This window comes from Schistocerca americana, chromosome 3 (assembly GCF_021461395.2).
Source record: "Schistocerca americana isolate TAMUIC-IGC-003095 chromosome 3, iqSchAmer2.1, whole genome shotgun sequence".
Classification (NCBI taxonomy): domain Eukaryota; kingdom Metazoa; phylum Arthropoda; class Insecta; order Orthoptera; family Acrididae; genus Schistocerca; species Schistocerca americana.
The window spans coordinates 153,610,040-153,631,526 of record NC_060121.1 but is presented as its reverse complement, the minus strand read 5'-3'; the positions used below and the strand labels follow the sequence as shown (position 1 = coordinate 153,631,526).

The window sequence follows — 21,487 nt, the reverse complement described above, 5'->3', positions numbered from 1 at the left end:
GACAGAGAGGAGGGAGTAAGTAGGGGAGAGAGGTGGGAGAGAGGGGGATGGAGGAGAGAAGGAAGGGAGGTTCGGGGAGGGGGTGAAGGGAGGAAACTGAAATTGGAGAGAGGAGAGCAGCTAAAGAGTGAGACAGTATACCTTATCCTGTATGGTATTGGGAGACCGAAGCAGAAAATAAATCTGGTAGGTGATTCGCCGCCTAACTTCAAAACACAAGTTAGAAACGCTGTTGACTACATTGCCACGAACAATATGAAGCAGCGTAAATTGTATCCTTCTGGACCTATGTTGCAGGCATCACGGTTTCGTTGCTGGTGAAGAGAGCTGACCAAACTGCCGCACGTGTCTCAGTAGCTTTGCCTGACACAAAGCCACACAAGCGTTGCTCGAAGAGGGTGGCGTCGCTTCACGAACAGGTAGGCAGGACGCTGCCTGCTCTAACGTCTCTAAGCATTGTTCTACTTTTAAGAATCTAATCAGCTGATGTTGTACCTAAGAGTAACAGATACAACTTACTTGCTATCCATTAAATAGTACTGAAATTAATAGAATACTTTAGTGGTGTATCCATTTAGGATAGTTGCAATCAGACAAGTTACGTACTCCCATCCGTGAAGTTCACTTCACTGGCTCTTCAATCTTCATAGACTCCAGCACAAAACATCAGAGATCGAATTACTGTAATATCTTTATAATCGCAGCAGAAGGTCTCACTTAATCATTACCATAGCGGTTTTCATCCACAAATCAAAAACGTTCGCAAACTCCTTCGCTGCGGCTGTTGTTCGCCCCTCGAACATGGTCTCTGTCAAACAGTTCACCAATCATTTCCACCTTCTACCTGTTGCGCTCCATTAGTTTTTCCCTTTTTCTTTCCTCACTCTCTTCGTTCGTTGTGTTTTGAACATGTTCCTCTTTCTCTCTCTCCCGCGCTTTCTATTACGTCCATTTCTGACACTGCTCACAATTTAAATCACTCTGGCGGTAAATTATCTTTGTTCTTCCATTTTTTTATGAACGAACATAAACAATGGTTTTCTCTGCTGTGTCTGCTACTGTTTCCAGTATTTATTTGGTATTTATATTTAAATTTTGCATCCCATATCAGATGTCCTCTTCTTCTTCCTCCGAAGTACTAGGCGTCTTCACCTGTTGAGGTCGCATCGATAATTTTCACTGTCACCTGTTCATTGGTCGGACTAGCTATGAAACTTCCTGGCAGATTAAAAGTGTGTGCCGGACCGAGACTCGAAGTCGGGACCTTTGCCTTTCGCGGGCAAGTGCTCTCCCCTCTGAGCTACCCAAGCACGACTCACGCCCCGTCCTCACAGCTTCACTTCTGCCAGTACCTCGCCTCCTACCTTCCAAACTTTACAGAAGCTCTCCTGCGAACCTTGCAGGACTAGCACTCCTGAAAAAGCATACTGCGGAGACGTGGCTTAGCTACAGCCTGGGGGATGTTTCCAGAGTGAGATTTTCTCTCTGCAGCGGAGTGTGCGCTGACACGAAACTTTCTTTCAGGAGTGCTAGTTTTGCAAGGTTCGCAGGAGAGCTTCTGTAAAGTTTGGAAGGTAGGAAACGAGGTACTGGCAGAAGTGAAGCTGTGAGGACGGGGCGTGAGTCGTGCTTGGGTAGCTCAGATGGTAGAGCACTTACCCGCGAAAGGCAAAGGTCCAGAGTTCGAGTCTCGGTCCGGCACACATTTAATCTGCCAGGAAGTTTCATATCAGCGCACACCCGGCTGCAATGTGAAAATCTCATTCCGGCCTAGCTATATCACACCTTTGGGGTCATACTGTAGCATGGATTTTGGGATCCCGTTTCAGCTCACTTGTAGGTATTTTCTCCAGTTGTTTTAGTTGTTTTGAATATAGTCCGATGGGTTACATTTTAAGCTCATTGACTACTTCTTCAGCCCTTTTGTGATCACATTTGGTGTAGCCGGCTGTTCGTCTCAAGAATTTCACAGGCCAGGCTGTTAGTCTCTCAGCATCTTTTGCCTTTATTGCCCAGGCTTCGCTGCCATACCACAGCCCGGCTCTTGATAATGTCTTACAAAGGCATATTATGGTGTGTTTCTGGACTAGATAAGGTTTCATTACATTATTAATGGCTGCTATTATTATTGTATACCTGTGACTTTTCAGATAAGTCTCTCTCTTCTAGGAAGGGTAGTTTACTGCGTGAATGTATCCACATGTTGTCAGAATTTTATTTTTGAAAGAGACCTTATTTTCCACTGGGCCCTATCCTCAGAAGGCCTTAGTTTTAGTTTTTTTGGTGTTGAGATCCATGCTGCAAATTGTATACAGGTTCTACAACAGCTGAATCATCTGCGAAAGGTAAAGCATCTAGCTTTGTGGTTCTGTTGATGTGAATGAAGCTGTTTCCATTCTTGAATAATGTTATTCATATAAAATAATAATAAACCAGAATGGCGAAGGGGCGCACCCTTGTCGTACTCCAGTATGGATTTTGCCCCACTCTGATAAGTCTTTCTTGACAAAGGTTAAATTTCTTCTGTAGATTTTGGGTATATTAGCGAAAATTTGCTGAGAAACATGATTATCAGCCAGAAGTCGTAATAATTTTTTTTTTTGTTTTTTTTTGCAGTCGACGAAAGCAGTAAGCGTTTCTAGATTAAATTCTCCATTCTTCTATGAGCAACTTCAGTGAAAAATAGCCACCAGACCATGATCTTATTTTGGAGAGCCATTTTACTATAAACCCATGAAGGCTTAGTAGTGTCTATACAATTTATTTACGATAATGTTGGTAAAGAATTGATATGCGAAACTGAATAAGGTTGTATGTCGGTAGCTATCACAATTACTCAGCTTTCCTATTTTGAAGATAGGGATGACAGTTTACTCGGTCCAGCTCTTAGACTGAGCAAGGTCGCGCAGTGGTTAGCACACTAGACTCGGATTCAGGAGGACGATGGTTCAAACCTCCGTCCGGCCATCCTGATTCGGCTTTTCCGTGATTGCCATAAATCACTTCAGGCAAATGCCTTGATGGTTCCTTTGAAAGGGCACGGCCGACTTCCTTCCCCAATCCGACGGCACTGATGACCTCGCTGTTTGGTCTACTCCTTCCATATGAAACAACCAATCAGCTCTTCGGAATATCATCGCTTTAGCAGATCATATTTAAGAAGCTTACAGCCTACATGTCCTAATGAATCTCATCTAAAATGTGTAGAACGCCTAGTTAGATGTAAATCTCGCCAGGATAAATATATCAATAAACATTCAACTTTGGTCTCTTTTTGCAACCTTCCGTTGTTATCTGTTCTATTTTCGTTACTTTCCTTATATACATATGATGATGACAAACTTCAAAACTTTGTTTAAGTGTCTGAAAATTGTATCGCAATACCTATCGATAATTTTAAATATCTCCAGGAACTATTCCCTTTTTTTGTATTATCCTCACTGGATTGTTATAAGTAATTGGAGAAACATGTAAAAATACACTACTGGCCATTAAGATTGCTACACCAAGAAGAAATGCAGATGATGAACCGGTATTCGTTGGACAAATATATTATAGTAAAATTGACATATGATTACATTTTCACGCAATTTGGTTGCATAGATCCTGAGAAATCAGTACCCAGAACAACCACCTCCTGCCGTAATAACGGCATTGCGTCAAGAAACAGAGCTTGGATGGCGTGTACAGGTACAGCTGCCCATGCAGCTTCAACACGATACTACAGTTCATCAAGAGTAGTGACTGCCGTATTGTGACGAGCCAGTTGCTCGGACACCATTGACCATTGGTGAGAGATCTGGAGAATGTGCTGGCCAGGGCAACAGTCGAACATTTTCTGTATCCAGAAAGGCTCGTACAGGACATGCAACATGCGGTCGTGCATTATCCTACTGAAATGTAGGGTTTCGCGGGGATCGAATGAAGGGTAGAGCCACGGGTCGTAACACATCTAAAATGTAACGTCCACTGTTCAAAGTGCCGTCAATGTGAACAAGAGGTGACCGAGACGTGTAACCAATGGCACCCTTATCATCACGCCAGGTGATACGCCAGTATGGCGATGACGAATACACGCTTCCAATGTGCGTTCACCACGATGTTGCCAAACACAGATGCGACCATCATGATGCTGTAAACAGAACCTGGATTCATCCGAAAAAATGACGTTTTGCCATTCGTGCAGCGAGGTTCGTCGTTGATTACAGCATCGCAGGCGCTCCTGTCTGTGATGCAGCATCAAGGGTAACCGCAGCCATGGTCTCCGAGCTGATAGTCCATGCTGCTGCAAACGTCGTCGAACTGTTCGTGCAGATGGTTGTTGTCTTGCAAACGTCCCCATTTGTTGACTCAGGGATCGAGACGTGGCTGCACGATCCGTTACAGCCATGCGGATAAGATGCCTGTCATCTCGACTGCTAGTGATACGAGGCCGTTGGGATCGAGCACTGCGTTTCGTATTATCCTCCTGAACCCACCGATTCCATATTCTGCTAACAGTCATTGGATCTCGACCAAGGCGAGCAGCAATGTCGTGATACGATAAACCGCAATCGCGTTAGGCTACAATCCGACCTTTATCAAAGTCGGAAACGTGATGGTACGCATTTATCCTCCTTACACGAGGCATCACAACAACGTTTCAGCAGGCAACGCCGGTCAACTGTTGTTTGTGTATGAGAAATCGATTGGAAACTTTTCTCATGACAGCACGTTGTAGATGTCAACTCCGTGGCCAACCTTGTGTGAATGCTCTGAAAAGCTAATCATTTGCATATCACAGCATGTTCTTCCTGTCGGTTAAATTTCGCGTCTGTATCACGTCACCTTCGTGGCGTAGCGATTTTAATGGCCAGTAGCGTACGTGGCCTATGCGTAGACATCTAATGCCACATATCTCCACGAACCTACCAACAAATTGTGAGATCCCTGATACGCAGAATCAGAGATGTATTTCGTTTCAAAGACGGACAAACAAGGCATTAAGCAGGTGGTCATAAGGTTTCGGGCCATTAGTGTATACCCAGTTTTCAACTTGAATACTTACTGTGTTAAGCTTTTAAAAGTGAGATTATACCTCCTGATGCGTGCATTATGAGAACATTTTAAATTTTTTAATTCAATCAGTAAGTTTAGATCCCGTAGAAATATTGGAACACGTGAGGCAATACTGTCCCTACGACTTATCTTAGAAGCTAAATTAAGGAAAGGCAAACCTACGTTTCTAGCATTTGTAGACTTAGAGAAAGCTTTTGACAATGTTGACTGGAATACTCTCTTTCAAATTCTGAAGGTGGCAGGGGTAAAATACAGGGAGTGAAAGACTATTTACAATTTGTACAGAAACCACATGGCAGTTATAAGATTCGAGCGTCATGAAAGGGAAGCAGTGGTTGGGAAAGGAGTGAGACAGGGTTGTAGCCTCTCCCCGATGTTATTCAATCTGTATATTGAGCAAGCAGTGAAGGAAACAAAAGATAAATTTGGAGTAGGTATTAAAATCTATGGAGAAGAAATAAAAACTTTGAGGTTCGCCGATAACATTGTATTTCTGTCAGAGACAGCAGAGGACTTGGAAGAGCAGTTGAACGGAATGGACAGTGTCTTGAAAGGAGGATATAAGATGAACATCAACAAAACCAAAACGAGGATAATGGAATGTAGTCAAATTAAGTCGGGTGATGCTGAGGGAATTAGATTAGGAAATGAGACGCTTAAAGTAGTAAATGAGTTTTACTAATTGGGGAGGAAAATAACTGATGATGTTCAAAGTAGAGAGGATGTAAAATGTAGACTGGCAATGGGAAGGTAAGCGTTTCTGAAGAAGAGAAATTTGTCAACATCGAGTATAGATTTAAGTGTCAGGAGCTCGTTTCTGAATGTATTTGTATGGAGTGTAGCCATGTATGGAAGTGAAACATGGACGATAAATAGTTTGGACAAGAAGAGAATAGAAGCTTTCGGAATGTGGTGCTATAGAAGAAAGTTGAAGTTTAGGTGGGTTGATCACATAACTAATGAGTAGGTTTTGAATAGAATTGGGGAGGAGTTTGTGGCACAACTTGACAAGAAGAAGGGACCGGTTGGTAGGACATGTTCTGAGGCATCAAGGGATCACCAATTTAGTTCAAATGGGTCTGAGCACTATGGGACTTAACATCTATGGTCATCAGTCCCCTAGAACTTAGAACTACTTAAACCTAACTAACCTAAGGACATCACACAACACCCAGTCATCACGAGGCAGAGAAAATCCCTGACCCCGCCGGGAATCGAACCCGGGAACCCGGGCGTGGGAAGCGAGAGCGCTACCGCACGACCACGAGATGCGGGCACCAATTTAGTACTGGAGGGCAGTGTAGAGGGTAAAAATCGTAGAGGGAGACAAAGAGATGAATACACTAAGCAGATTCAGAAGGATGTAGGTTGAGTAGGTACTGGGAGATGAAGAAACTTGCACAGGATAGGGTAGCATGGAGAGCTGCATCAAACCAGTCTCAGGACTCAAGCCCACAACAACAACAATTCAATCAGTAATTATACGGAACAGTGAAAAATATTGGTTGGCCCTGGAAGCAGGTAGACAGGCAACCTGCAACTGGTTTCGGGTGCTGGGCCACAGACACTTTTGCACGAGCGGGTCGGGTTTGAGCTGCCTTCCTGATGACGTCGTGAGCCTGTAAGCAGTGAGCAGCGCGCAGCCGGTGTTGGGCGAGACGCCGGTGCCTCAGCTTGGGGCCGCGTGTGCGCAGGTGAGGGCGCTGTGCCCGCGGCTGCAGCAGTCGTCGCGGACGCTGCAGTACCTGCTGTACCTGACGCGCGCCCTGCCGCTGCTGCGGCAGTTCCACGACAGGCTGCACGGCCTGCAGGTGCTCGACCAGCCCGACCAGGAGCCGGCGCCAGGTGCGGAAGTTCAGAATGGCTCTGAGCACTATGGTACTTCACTTCTGAGGTCATCAGTCCCCTAGAACTTAGAACTACTTAAACCTAACTAACCTAAGGACACCACACACATCCATGCCCGAGGCAGGATTCGAACCTGCGACCGTAGCAGCAGCGCGGTTCCGGACTGTAGCGCCTAGAACCGCTCGGCCACACTGGCCGGCGGTGCGTAAGTCTACTGCCCGGCTCCGGTCGCCGTCGAGGGCTGACTGGATGCATTCCTCCGTTCTTACCGATTCCGTTTTTCGTATTTCCCCACAGTTTCTCTCTTTTGTAATGGGGGCACTCGGGTGGGTGGAGTTATCCCTGCAGCTGTACATCTCAGGGAGAGGATTAGGATGCGGTGCGTAAGTCCACTGCCCGGCTCCGGTCGCCGTCGAGGGCTTACTGGGTGCATTCCTCCGTTCTTACCGATTCCGTTTTTCGTATTTCCCCACAGTTTCTCTCTTTTGTAATGGGGGCACTCGGGTGGGTGGAGTTATCGCTGCAGCTGTACATCTCAGGGAGAGGATTAGGATGTGTCTATTTGTTTACATCAAACTACGTTGAGCCATATCACTCGAGCTCTGTTTCTCAATAACAATTTAATAATATTTCTTAAAAGACATCATGTCTTTTAAGAAATATTATATGACTGTGAATCCCAACCATGAGAAGTTAATCAAATTTAATAATAATTCGTTCGAGAAACCGGTAGGGACCACACCCTGGCAGATATCTAAATACTCTGATCCCTCCATATTTCCCACGAATTTCAAAATTCGTTTTATTTTTCTCCATACATCACAATTTCACGTTTTTTTCCACAATTTTTCTCATTATAACCGGGACACTTGGATGGGTGGATTTGACTCTCAAGCTGTAGGATAGAGAGAGGTTGTAGGCTCTGTCTGTTTGCTAATAGCAAATTAATGTTCTTTTGTCAAGCCACATAACTTGGATTGTAAACTATGAGTCTTAATAACAATTTCTATGTTACACGATTTTCCTCGTTCGAAGCACCCAGGTAGGTAGCTAAGTAGTCTCATTATTTCATATTTTCCACAATATTACCCGTTTTTTACATTTTTCTTATTTTTTCCACATTTTCCACAATTTTGCATATTTTGCACAATTTTACATACTTTCCAAATTTATACGAATTTTGTCGATTTACGTGAGTTCTGTCTATTCGTTATCTTGTCAGTCTTATAATGCTCTCAGCCAATCACAGTGAAGCATGTGCACGAATTATTTATCATTGCTCCATGGCTAGTGTGTGTATGCAACATCATAGTGTGTTTGTTAGAAATGAAAACTTTGATACAAGTAGTGAGTAACGTCATGTTAATAACATTGTAACAAATCGTTTAAGAACTGCAGTTTTACCAAATCCCAACAAATGATATTGTATACATAAGAAATATCGTATACTGACTGCTAAACCTTCTCCTAAGCCACCACTATATTACTCGATGTTCTACATCATAGTAAAAAAAATCGATCTCCAACCATACATACTCTGTGTGTGTAAGATTTAGCACAGGATCCCAAGAGCTGTAACCACAACATCGAAAAGTACACTACGGCCACTAAAATTGCTACACCACGAAGATGACGTGCTACACACGCGAAATTTAACCGACAGGAAGAAGATGCTGTGATATGCAAATGATCAGCTTTCCAGAGCATTCACACAAGGTTGGCGCCGGTGGCGACACCTACAACGTGCTGACATGAGGAAAGTTTCCAACCGATTTCTCATACACAAACAGCAGTTGACCGGCGTTGCCTGGTGAAACGTTGTTGTGATGCCTCGTGTAAGGAGGATAAATGCGTACCATCACGATTCCGACTTTGATAAAGGTCGGATTGTAGCCTATCGCGATTGCGGTTTATTGTATCGCGACATTGCTGCTCGCGTTGGTCGAGATCCAATGACTGTTAGCAGAATATGGAATCGGTGGGTTCAGGAGGGTAATACGGAACGCCGTGCTCGATCCCAACAGCGTCGCATCAAGAGCAGTAGAGATGACAGGCATCTTATGCGCATGGCTGTAACGGATCGTGCAGCCACGTCTCGATCCCTGAGTCACAAATGGGGACGTTTGCAAGACAACAACCATCTGCACGAACAGTTCGACGACGTTTCCAGCAGCATGGACTATCAGCTCGGAGACCATGGCTGCAGTTACCCTTGACGCTGCATCACAAACAGGAGTGCCTGAGATGGTGTACTCAACGACGAACCTGGGTGCACGAATGGCAAAATGTCATTTTTTCGGATGAATCCAGGTTCTGTTTACAGCATCGTGATGGTCGCATCCGTGTTTGGCGATATCGCGGTGAACGCACATTGGAAACGTGTAGTCGTCATCGCCATACTGGCGTATCACCCGGCGTGATGGTATGGCTTGCCATTGGTTACACGTCTCGGTCACCTCTTGTTCGCAATGACGGCACTTTGAACAGTGGACGTTACATTTCAGATGTGTTACGACCCGTGGCTCTACCCTTCATTCGATCCCTGCGAAACCTTACATTTCAGCGGGATAATGCACGGCCGCATGTTGCAAGTCCTGTACGGGCCTTTCTGGATACAGGAAATGTTCGACTGCTGTCCTAGCCAGTACATCCTCCAGATCTCTCACCAACTGAAAACGTCTGGTCAATGGTGGCGGAGCAACTGACTCGTCACAATACGCCAGTCACTACTCTTGATGAACTGTGGTATCATGTTGAAGCTGCATGGGCAGCTGTACCCGTACACGCTATCCAAGCCCTGTTTGACTCAATGCCCAGGCGTATCAAGGCCGTTATTACGGCCAGAGGTGGTGTTTCAGGGTACTGATTTCTCAGGATCTATGCACCCAAATTGCGTGAAAATGTAATCACATGTGTGATGTCCTTAGGTTAGTTGGATTTAAGTTGTTCTAAGTTCTAGGGGACTGATGACCATAGATGTTAAGTCCCATAGTGCTCAGAGCCATTTGAACCATTTTTGTAATCACATGTCAGTTCTAGTACAATATATTTGTCCAATGAATACCCGTTTATCATATGGATTTCTTCTTGGTGTAGCAATTTTAATGGACAGTAGTGTAACTCGCCTGATAGGATAGACCGGCACCCTCCTTCAACCCCCCGCCCTCCCGCCCCTCCTCCAACCCCCACCCCGGAACGTTGTCGCGTCGTTTAGAGCCGCAAACACTGCTCCAACCCAGCAACGGCCGTGAAAGAAGAAGTGTTGTAGGTGCAGTCCTCTATGATCTGGTTGCTGTCACAAAAGACTGATGCTATATCAGCCCTTGCCAATGCACCTTCACACTTGCGGTAATAATGGCAAACAGATCGCTACACTGGTCTCCCCCTGCATTCGCCGGAGAATGCAGACCGAATGAGCCAACTGAGATCCCAGAGGGGTATTGAAATCCTTGAGTGGTCACGGCCACCACCGAATCCCTGGCCGTGAACCAGAGGGCTCCACAAGTCTTCCCAGCATTATTTAAACAATATATGTGTGTAATTACCTGCTACGTGATTGACCTGGTGGCTCACTTGTTGGAGCAAAGCACTCCCCTCCCCTTTCCCCTTTCTCTTTCGACCAATCATACTGAAGCTTTCAAAACTAGCGATCAAGCATGGCCTGTGTCAGTCTCGGTCACCCAGCGCTCCCAGGTGGAATGAAGACACGTAACACAATACAAACAATTACATAATAAATTGTTAGACAGTGTGTGGCATTGCTAGAAAACTCTAAAATATTTGAATAGGAGAGTCGCCCACCCTTCGCTGACTATCCCACTGGTAAGATTAGTCTGGAGTTTCCTTCAAAGGTGGGGGTGGTGTCTAGGAAACCTGCTTCTCCCTTTTTCCCTGCGGTCAGCCAGCTACTACCATCTGCTATATTGTTTTACCTCCCTCTACCACTTTCTTCCTGTGTTGTCCATGCTTTACTGCTGGCGGCGTGCTTCGTCCCACGCTTCGGTGTGGGTAGGCCCATATTTTTCCAAGCTTGTTCCTATGTTTCACGTTCTGTTTTATTGTTCTGAGTCTTTTCTTGACACCCGTGTCAATCTGTTACTGAGCGGCGCTGAAGACCTTGCCGTCGTGCGCCCTTAAAACCGTCTCCATCCACATATAAGAAACCTGCACACTCGGTTCGCTAGACAAACAGTCAAACTAGTCGTTGAGTTTTATTACAAAAAGATAAGAAACAATATTTAGCTTTCACTGTTACACTGTGTACCAACTGTATACCAGTTAGGTCCCTTTCGGAGTTGCTGATGCATTAGCTCCATACTTAACAATCATATACAACCGTTTGCTCGACGAAAGATCCGTACCCAAAGACTGGAAAATTGCACAGGTCACACCAATATTCAATAAAGGTAGTAGGGGTAATCCACTAAATTATAGGCCCATATCGTTAACGTCGATATGCAGCAGGATTTTAGGACATATATTGTCTTCAAACATTATGAATACCTCGAAGAAAACTGTCTATTGACACATTGTCAGCATGGGTTTAGAAAACATCGTTCCTGTGAAACACGACTATCTCTTTATTCACACAAAGTGTTGAATGCTATTGACAAGGGATTTCAGATCGACTCCCTATCTCTGGAATGAGATTACCAGTCTGCAGCGGAGTGTGCGCTGATATGAAACTTCCTGGCAGATTAAAACTGTGTGCCCGACCGAGACTCGAACTCGGGACCTTTGCCTTTCGCGGGCAAGTGCTCTACCAACTGAGCTACCGAAGCACGACTCACGCCCGGTACTCACAGCTTTACTTCTGCCAGTACCTCGTCTCCTACCTTCCAAACTTTACAGAAGCTCTCCTGCGAACCTGCAGAACTAGCACTCCTGAAAGAAAGGATATAGCGGAGACATGGCTTAGCCACGACCTGGGGGATGTTTCCAGAATGAGATTACCACTCTGCAGCGGAGTGTGCGCTGATATGAAACTTCCTGGCAGATTAAAACTGTGTGCCCGACCGAGACTCGAACTCGGGACCTTTGCCTTTCGCGGGCAAGTGCTCTACCAACTGAGCTACCGAAGCACGACTCACGCCCGGTACTCACAGCTTTACTTCTGCCAGTACCTCGTCTCCTACCTTCCAAACTTTACAGAAGCTCTCCTGCGAACCTGCAGAACTAGCACTCCTGAAAGAAAGGATATAGCGGAGATATGGCTTAGCCACAGCCTGGGGGATGTTTCCAGAATGAGATTTCCACTCTGGAAACATCCCCCAGGCTGTGGTTAAGCCATGTCTCCGCTATATCCTTTCTTTCAGGAGTGCTAGTTCTGCAGGTTCGCAGGAGAGCTTCTGTAAAGTTTGGAAGGTAGGAGACGAGGTACTGGCAGAAGTAAAGCTGTGAGTACCGGGCGTGAGTCGTGCTTCGGTAGCTCAGTTGGTAGAGCACTTGCCCGCGAAAGGCAAAGGTCCCGAGTTCGAGTCTCGGTCGGGCACACAGTTTTAATCTGCCAGGAAGTTCCCTATCTCTGGATTTCCGGAAGGGTTTTGACACTGTACCACACAAGCGGCTCATAGTGAAATTGCGTGTTTATGGAGTATCGTCTCAGTTATGTGACTGGATCTATGATTTCCTGTCAGAGAGGTCACAGTTCGTAGTAACTCACGGAAAGTCATCGAGTAAAGCAGAAGTGATTTCTGGCGCTCCCCGGGGTAGTGTTAGAGGCCCTTTGCTGTTTCTTATCTTTATAAACGATTTGGGAGACAATCTGAGCAGCCGACTTCGGTTGTTTGCATGTGACGCTGTCGTTTATCGACTAATAAAGTCATCAGAAGATCAAAACAAACTGCAAAACGATTTAGAAAATATATCTGAATGGTGCGAAAGGTGACAGTTGACTCTAAATAACGAAAAGTGTGAGGTCATCCACATGAGTGCTAAAAGAAACTCGTTAAACTTCGGTTACACAATGAATCAGTCTAATCTAAAATCCGTAAATTCAACTAAATACCTAGGTATTACAATTACGAACAACTTAAAATGGAAGGAACACATGGAACATGTTGTGGGGAAGGCTAACCAAAGACTGCGTTTTATTGGCAGGACACTTAGAAAATGTAACAGACCTACTAAGGAGACTGCCTACACTACCCTTGTCCGCGGTGTGGAATCCTTACCAGATAGGACTGACGGAGTACATCGAAAAAGTTCAAAGAAAGGCAGTACGTTTTGTACTATTGCGAAATATGGGAGAGAGTGTCACAGAAATGATACAGGATTTGGGCTGGAACTTGTTAAAAGAAATGCGTTTTTCGTTGCGTCGGAATCTTCTCACGAAGCTCCAATCACCAACTTTCTCTTCTGAATGCGAAAATATTTTGTTGACACCGACTTACATAGGGAGGAACGATCACCACGATAAAATAAGGGAAATCAGAGCTCGTATGGAAAGATATAGGTGTTCATTCTTTGCGCGTGCTATACGAGATTGGAATAATAGAGAATTGTTAAGGTGGTTCGATGAACCCTCTGCCAGGCACTTAAATGTGATTTGGAGAGAATCCATGTAGATGTAGATGTGTCGCAAGCAAAGGGTGACGTACGAAATAAACAATCTTCTTCAGTATGGAAAATCAATAGTCAGTGCTACCTAGAGTGAAGTGCTGACGCTACTCCCCAAGGTGCTAGTCTTGAAGCTGCTACTGAACTGGGCCGTCACCAGTCGGTTGCGGCGCTTTGCACATAGGGATCACTGCTGTCGCGTTGTGGTCCTGTTGGGACGTCCAGTCAGTGTGCGATTGGCTGACTTCTTCTCACAGCCTTTTCTTCTTCGACTTTCCTGACTGGGGCGCCGGCGCTTGACTTTACGCCGTAATATTCCTCACCTCCATCCCCCCCCCCCCCTCCCCCAAAGCGACAGATCGTCGTCGTATAAGGAGCACGACAACAGGAGGGACCGAGGAGTGTGGACGCTGCAATGGACTGGATGCCGTGGCTGCAGGGGACGTCAGACTTCCGATGGTACCCCATCATCCGGCCTTCCCTCTGGTGGAAAAGTCCCACAGAAAAAGACCGGAAGGGTACGCGTCCACCTCCTGAGGTCCAGCTCCATCGGGAGGACGAGAGGAGGTGGAGGAGGTGAAGGCTCCGTCTACAGGAGGTCATTCCGCGATGTCGTGATGACACCCTATGGCAGCTGCTGTGGTCGCGCTGCCCTCACGATTTGTGAATCGCTGGGGGAAGAGATACAGATGGATCACCGTGCACATGACACTGGCGAATTTGATTGTGATGTCGGCGGTGCAATTCGTTTTGGCCTGAAAAGAGATACACTACTGGCCGTTAAAATTGTTACACCACGAAGATGACGTGCTACAGACGCGAAATTTAACCGACAGGAAGAACATGCTGTGATATGCAAATGATTAGATTTTCAGAGCATTCACACAACGTTGGCGCCGGTGGCGACACCGACAACGTGCTGACATGAGGAAAGTTTCCAACCGATTTCTCATACACAAACAGCAGTTGACCGGCGTTGCCTGGTGAAACGTTGTTGTGATGCCTCGTGTAAGGAGGGGACTTGCGTACCATCACGTTTCCGACTTTGATAAAGGTCGGATTGTAGCCTATCGCGATTGCGGTTTGTCGTGTCGCGACATTGCTGCTCGCGTTGGTCGAGATCCAATGACTGCTAGCAGAATATGGAACCGGTGGACTCAGGAGGGTAATACGGAACGCCGTGCAGGATCCCAACGGCCCCGTATCACTAGCAATCGAGATGACAGGCATCTTATCCGCATGGCTGTGACGTATCGAGCAGCCACGTCTGGATCCCTGAGTTAACAGATGGAGACGTTTGCAAGACATCAACCATCTGCACGAACAGTTGGACGACGTTTGCAGCAGCATGGACTATCAGCTCGGAGACCATGGCTGCGGTTACCCTTGACGCTGCATCACAGACAGGAGCGCCTGAGATGGTGTACTCAACGACAAACCTGGGTGCACGAATGGCAAAACGTCATTTTTCCGGATGAATCTAGGTTCTGTTTACAGCCACATGATGGTCGCATCCGTGTTTGGCGACATCGCGGTGAACGCACATTGGAAACGTGTAGTCGTCATCGCCATACTGGCGTATCACCCGGCGTGGTGGTATGGGGTACCATTGGTTACACGTCTCGGTCACCTCTTGTTCGCATTGACGGCACTTTGAACAGTGGACGTTACATTTCAGATGCGTTACGGCCCGTGGCTCTACCCTTCATTCGATCCCTGCGAAACGCTACATTTCAGCAGGATAATGCACGACCGCATGTTGCAGGTCCTGTACGGGCCTTTCTGGATACAGGAAATGTTCGACTGCTGCCCTGTCCAGCACATTCTCCAGATCTCTCACCAATTGAAAACGTCTGGTCAATGGTGGCCGACCAACTGGCTCGTCACAATACGCAAGCACTACTCTTGAACTGTGGTGTCGTGTTGAATCTGCATGGGCAGCTGTACGTGTACACGCCATCCAAGCCCTGTTTCACTCAATACTCAGGCGTATCAATTCAGTTATTACGGGCTGGGGTGGTTGTGCTGGGTACTGATTTCTCAGGATCTATGCACCCAAATTGCGTGAAAATGTAATCACATGTCAGTTGTCCAATGAATACCCATTTATCATCTGCAATTATTCTTGGTGTAGCATTTTTAATGGCCAGTAGTGTACATGCATGCACCAAGTCGACGGAGGATCTCGCCTCGCGCCCACCATCTTCTGCCGCTAGAAACCCTGTAAAATACAATATCATGCGGCGCGAAGTGATACTTTCAGCCTTCCTTCGGCGCCGAATGCCCAGGGGGGTAGAGCAGGTGGAGCAAAGTTTGGAAATTTGTGGTAAGGTCTTATGGGACCAAACTGCTGGGGTTATCAGTCCCTAAGGTTACACACTACTTAATCTAACTTAAACTAACTTACGCTAAGGACAACAGACACACACCCATGCCCGAGGGAGGACTCGAACCCCTGACCGTGGGAGCCACACGGACCGTGACATGGCGCCTAAGACCGCGCGGCCACCCCGCGTGGCGGAGCAGAGTCCCATGGCGGCAGTCGTGAAGCAATTCCGCCGGCTATGGTTCATCTCACGGATGCGAACGGCGAACAATAGAAGGCGAGAAACAGTTGTTACGCTTGATCCATGCTGTGTGCGGTGCGAAGTTTGGCCATCTGCTCCTTGAAGGTTCTGATAAAACATTCCGCTTCGCTATTGGACTGTGGATGGAACAGCGCACTAGTTATATGCTGTATGCCAGTGCGTTCACAGAATGTTTCAAATTAATTTGACGTAAACTGTGGGGCGTTGTCCATCACTATGACGTCAGGCAAACCTTCGAGGCAAAAAATAGAGGACGATGACTGAACTGTGCTGCGTGACATTGTCAAGTTCATTGGCACAGCAAAAGTAAATTTGCTGTAAGAGTCTACCACAGTCAACCAACGAATGTTCCAGAAAGGTCCGGCAGAGTCTGTGCGCTCACGTTGCCATGGTGATTGCGACTTAGCCCAAGCAGAGATTTTTTGTTGCGGAGGAGACTGATTGCCCACACAAGCCTGACACTGTGACATCATCTGTTCTATTTGAGTGTCCATACCTCGCCAAGTACAATGTCGATGCGCTGTCTGTTTCGTGCGAACAATCCGCCAGTGTCCTTGGTGACATAACTGCAAAGCTTCTTTTTGCAATGCTTTGGGGATCGACACGTGTGGCTGTCCACTGTCATATTGAACAAGAATGACACTTTCCTGCATAGCGAGGCTGTGTCGACGTACAAAGTATCGCCGCACTGCAGGGTTCTGGATGCTATGCAATGGGCGTGGCCAAGATGTCCGAATATATTTTAGCAAAATGTTCAAATCTGAATCAGCTTCGGTTGCATGTGAAATTTTCCTATAGTTCAGAGGAAAGCATTGAAGCAATTCAGAATCCTGAGAGTTTTCTGCCACACAAGTAGTGGTCGAATTTGGTGACACTATACACAACTGCCAGTGCCTCTCTCTATCTTTAGATGCTTACACTGAGCTTTCAACAAAACTTTTGATGTCAAAGCAATAGGCCTGTCTTTATCACCAATTCTGTGTAAAAGCACTGCACCGATTCCGTAAGAAGAAGCGTCAACTTGCAACACAACTGGTTTTTCAGCATCAAAGTGAACCAAGCATCGATCACTGAGCAATGTATCTTTTAGTTTTTGAAAAATTTCTTGCCACGCATCTGTCCATACAAAGGGGACGTACTTGCGGCGCAAGCGATGCAATGGAGCTGCGATTTGCGCAACATTCGGTATGAACCGAATATAATAGTTCATTTTCCCTAACACTGACTGCAGTTCTGTGACATTATGAGGAACTGGCAGGTCACGTTGTTGTTGTGGTCTTCAGTCCTGGGACTGGTTTGATGCAGCTCTCCATGCTACTCTATCCTGTGCAAGCTTTTTCATCTCCCAGTACCTACTGCAACCTACATCCTTCTGAATCTGCTTAGTGTATTCATCTCTTGGTCTCCCTCTACGATTTTTACCCTCCACGCTGCCCTCCAATACTAAATTGGTGATCCCTTGATGCCTCAGAACATGTCCTACCAACCGATCCCTTCTTCTGGTCAAGTTGTGCCACAAACTTCTCTTCTCCCCAATTCTATTCAATATTTCCTCATTAGTTATGTGATCTACCCATCTAATCTTCAGCATTCTTCTGTAGCACCACATTTCGAAAGCTTCTATTCTCTTCTTGTCCAAACTATTTATCGTCCATGTTTCACTTCCATACATGGCTACACTCCATACGAATACTTTCAGAGATGACTTCCTGACACTTAAATCTATACTGGATGTTAACAAATTTCTCTTCTTCAGAAACACTTTCCTTGCCATTGCCAGCCTACATTTTATATCCTCTCTACTTCGACCATCATCAGTTATTTTGCTCCCCAAATAGCAAAACTCCTTTACTACTTTAAGTGCCTCATTTCCTAATCTAATTCCCTCAGCATCACCCGACTTAATTCGACTACATTCCATTATCCTTGTTTTGCTTTTGTTGATGTTCATCTTATATGCTCCTTTAAAGACACTGTCCATTCCATTCAACTGCTCTTCCAAGTCCTTTGCTGTCTCTGACAGAATTACAATGTCATCGGTGAACCTCAAAGTTTTTATTTCTTCTCCATGAATTTTAATACCTACTCCGAATTTTTCTTTTGTTTCCTTTACTGCTTGCTCAATATACAGATTGAACAACATCGGGGAGAGGCTACAACCCTGTCTTACTCCCTTCCCAACCACTGCTTCCCTTTCATGCCCCTCGACTCTTATAACTGCCATCTGGTTTCTGTACAAATTGTAAATAGCCTTTCGCTCCCTGTATTTTACCCCTGCCACCTTTAGAATTTGAAAGAGAGTATTCCAGTCAACATTGTCAAAAGCTTTCTCTAAGTCTACAAATGCTAGAAACGTAGGTTTGCCTTTCCTTAATCTTTCTTCTAAGATAGGTCGTAAGGTCAGTATTGCCTCACGTGTTCCAGTGTTTCTACGGAATCCAAACTGATCTTCCCCGAGGTTGGCTTCTACTAGTTTTTCCATTCGTCTGTAAAGAATTCGTGTTAGTATTTTGCAGCTGTGACTTATTAAGCTGATAGTTCGGTAATTTTCACATCTGTCAACACCTGCTTTCTTTGGGATTGGAATTATTATATTCTTCTTGAAGTCTGAGGGTATTTCGCCTGTTTCATACATCTTGCTCACCAGATGGTAGAGTTTTGTCAGGACTGGCTCTCCCACGGCCGTCAGTAGTTCCAATGGAATATTGTCTACTCCGGGGGCCTTGTTTCGACTCAGGTCTTTCAGTGTTCTGTCAAACTCTTCACGCAGTATCATATCTCCCATTTCATCTTCATCTACATCCTCTTCCATTTCCATAATATTGTCCTCAAGTACATCGCCCTTGTATAGACCCTCTATATACTCCTTCCACCTTTCTGCTTTCCCTTCTTTGCTTAGAACTGGGTTTCCATCTGAGCTCTTGATATTCATACAAGTCGTTCTCTTATCTCCAAAGGTCTCTTTAATTTTCCTGTAGGCGGTATCTATCTTACCCCTAGTGAGATAGGCCTCTACATCCTTACATTTGTCCTCTAGCCATCCCTGCTTAGCCATTTTGCGCTTCCTGTCGATCTCATTTTTGAGACGTTTGTATTCCTTTTTGCCTGTTTCACTTACTGCATTTTTATATTTTCTCCTTTCATCAATTAAATTCAATATTTCTTCTGTTACCCAAGGATTTCTGCTAGCCCTCGTCTTTTTACCTACTTGATCCTCTGCTGCCTTCACTATTTCATCCCTCAAAGCTACCCATTCTTCTTCTACTGTATTTATTTCCCCCATTCCTGTCAATTGCTCCCTTATGCTCTCCCTGAATCTCTGTACAACCTCTGGTTCTTTTAGTTTATCCAGGTCCCATCTCCTTAAAGTCCCACCTTTTTGCAGTTTCTTCAGTTTTAATCTACAGGTCATAACCAATAGATTGTGGTCAGAGTCCACATCTGCCCCTGGAAATGTCTTACAATTTAAAACCTGGTTCCTAAATCTCTGTCTTACCATTATATAATCTATCTGATACCTTTTAGTATCTCCAGGGTTCTTCCATGTATACAACCTTCTTTCATGATTCTTAAACCAAGTGTTAGTTATGATTATGTTGTGCTCTGTGCAAAATTCGACCAGGCGGCTTCCTCTTTCATTTCTGTCCCCCAATCCATATTCACCTACTATGTTTCCTTCTCTCCCTGTTCCTACACTCGAATTCCAGTCACCCATGACTATTAAATTTTCGTCTCCCTTCACAATCTGAATAATTTCTTTTATTTCATCATACATTTCTTCAATTTCTTCGTCATCTGCAGAGCTAGTTGGCATATAAACTTGTACTACTGTAGTAGGCGTGGGCTTCGTATCTATCTTGGCCACAATAATGCGTTCACTATGCTGTTTGTAGTAGCTTACCCGCATTCCTATTTTCCTATTCATTATTAAACCTACTCCTGCATTACCCCTATTTGATTTTGTGTTTATAACCCTGTAGTCACCTGACCAGAAGTCTTGTTCCTCCTGCCACCGAACTTCACTAATTCCCACTATATCTAACTTCAACCTATCCATTTCCCTTTTTAAATTTTCTAACCTACCTGCCCGATTAAGGGATCTGACATTCCACGCTCCGATCCGTAGAACGCCAGTTTTCTTTCTCCTGATAACGACATCCTCTTGAGTAGTCCCCGCCCGGAGATCCGAATGGGGGACTATTTTACCTCCGGAATATTTTACCCAAGAGGACGCCATCATCATGTAATCATACAGTAAAGCTGCATGCCCTCGGGAAAAATTACGGCTGTAGTTTCCCCTTGCTTTCAGCCGTTCGCAGTACCAGCACAGCAAGGCCGTTTTGGTTATTGTTACAAGGCCAAATCACGTATAGCTAACAAATGCGACTGAAGAGGATGTACACCTTGGCTGTTTATGACATGACCAAGATGCTGCAACTCAGCTTAAAAAAAAAAATCACACTTTTCCAGTCTATACTTTAGTCATGCATCAGATAACACACGAAACAAAGCACACAAATTTTCAATGCGTTCTTCAGGTGTACGACATGCTACGACAATATCGTCCAAATAGTTAGTTTGGTACTTGAACAGTCAGCTGTTCCAAATACCATTGGAAAATGGCGGGAGCTGGTGCACTACCAAAAGGCAAACGTAAATGTTTAAACAAGCCCAAATGAGGGTTCACACACACACGCGGTTTGAGATTCTTGATTTAGTAGTATTTGAAGACATGCGTCGTGCAAATCAATTTTTGAACAGTAGCGACCAACGCCTAATCTGTCCATGAGATTCTCTGGGTGTGGCAATGGATAAATATCAATTACAGTTTGTGGGTTGACTGTAGACTCAGAGGCGAAAGCCACCGGAAGGTTTGAGGAGCAAAACCAGTGGACTTGCCTACTGACTAACTTGTATGGACGCGATAGCTTCGCTGTCTTACAGCTCCTTAAGTTCAGCAACCACTTTGTCTCGTAATCCAACGGGAACAGGTCCGGCCCGTCAAAATTTCGGCTGAGCATAGTAATATGTGCAACAAAATTGTTGGCCTTATCTAAACCTTCAGAAAAGAGTTCAGGGAATTCTTTCAGGAAGCTAGATACACTGCGTTTGGCATTGAATTTGAAAGCCAAACAAATGAAATGAACCAAGTCCAATTATTTTCTCACAGTCGCGTGATTTTAGCACATCTAACTTGTGTGAGACTGGTTCTGATCTGTTTTCCAACCACATTCGGGCAAGGACGCTCTGTGAGTGCTTTAGGTGGTGGTGGTGGTGGTTAGTGTTTAACGTCCCGTCGACAACGAGGTCATTAGAGACGGAGCACAAGCTCGGGTTAGGGAAGGATTGGGAAGGAAATCGGCCGTGCCCTTTCAAAGGAACCATCCCGGCATTTGCCTGAAACGATTTAGGGAAATCACGGAAAACCTAAATCA

General features: G+C 45.4%; 1 protein-coding gene across 1 annotated transcript in view; it reads left to right on the top strand.

The window, feature by feature from the left end:
• Positions 1 to 21,487, top strand: part of LOC124607496 — a 63,614-nt gene that overhangs the window by 13,270 nt on the left and 28,857 nt on the right. Inside the window, exon 2 of the mRNA XM_047139877.1 lies at positions 298 to 419. Coding sequence (XP_046995833.1) covers positions 298 to 419 — 122 coding nt within the window. The remainder of the gene's footprint in view (positions 1 to 297; positions 420 to 21,487) is intronic.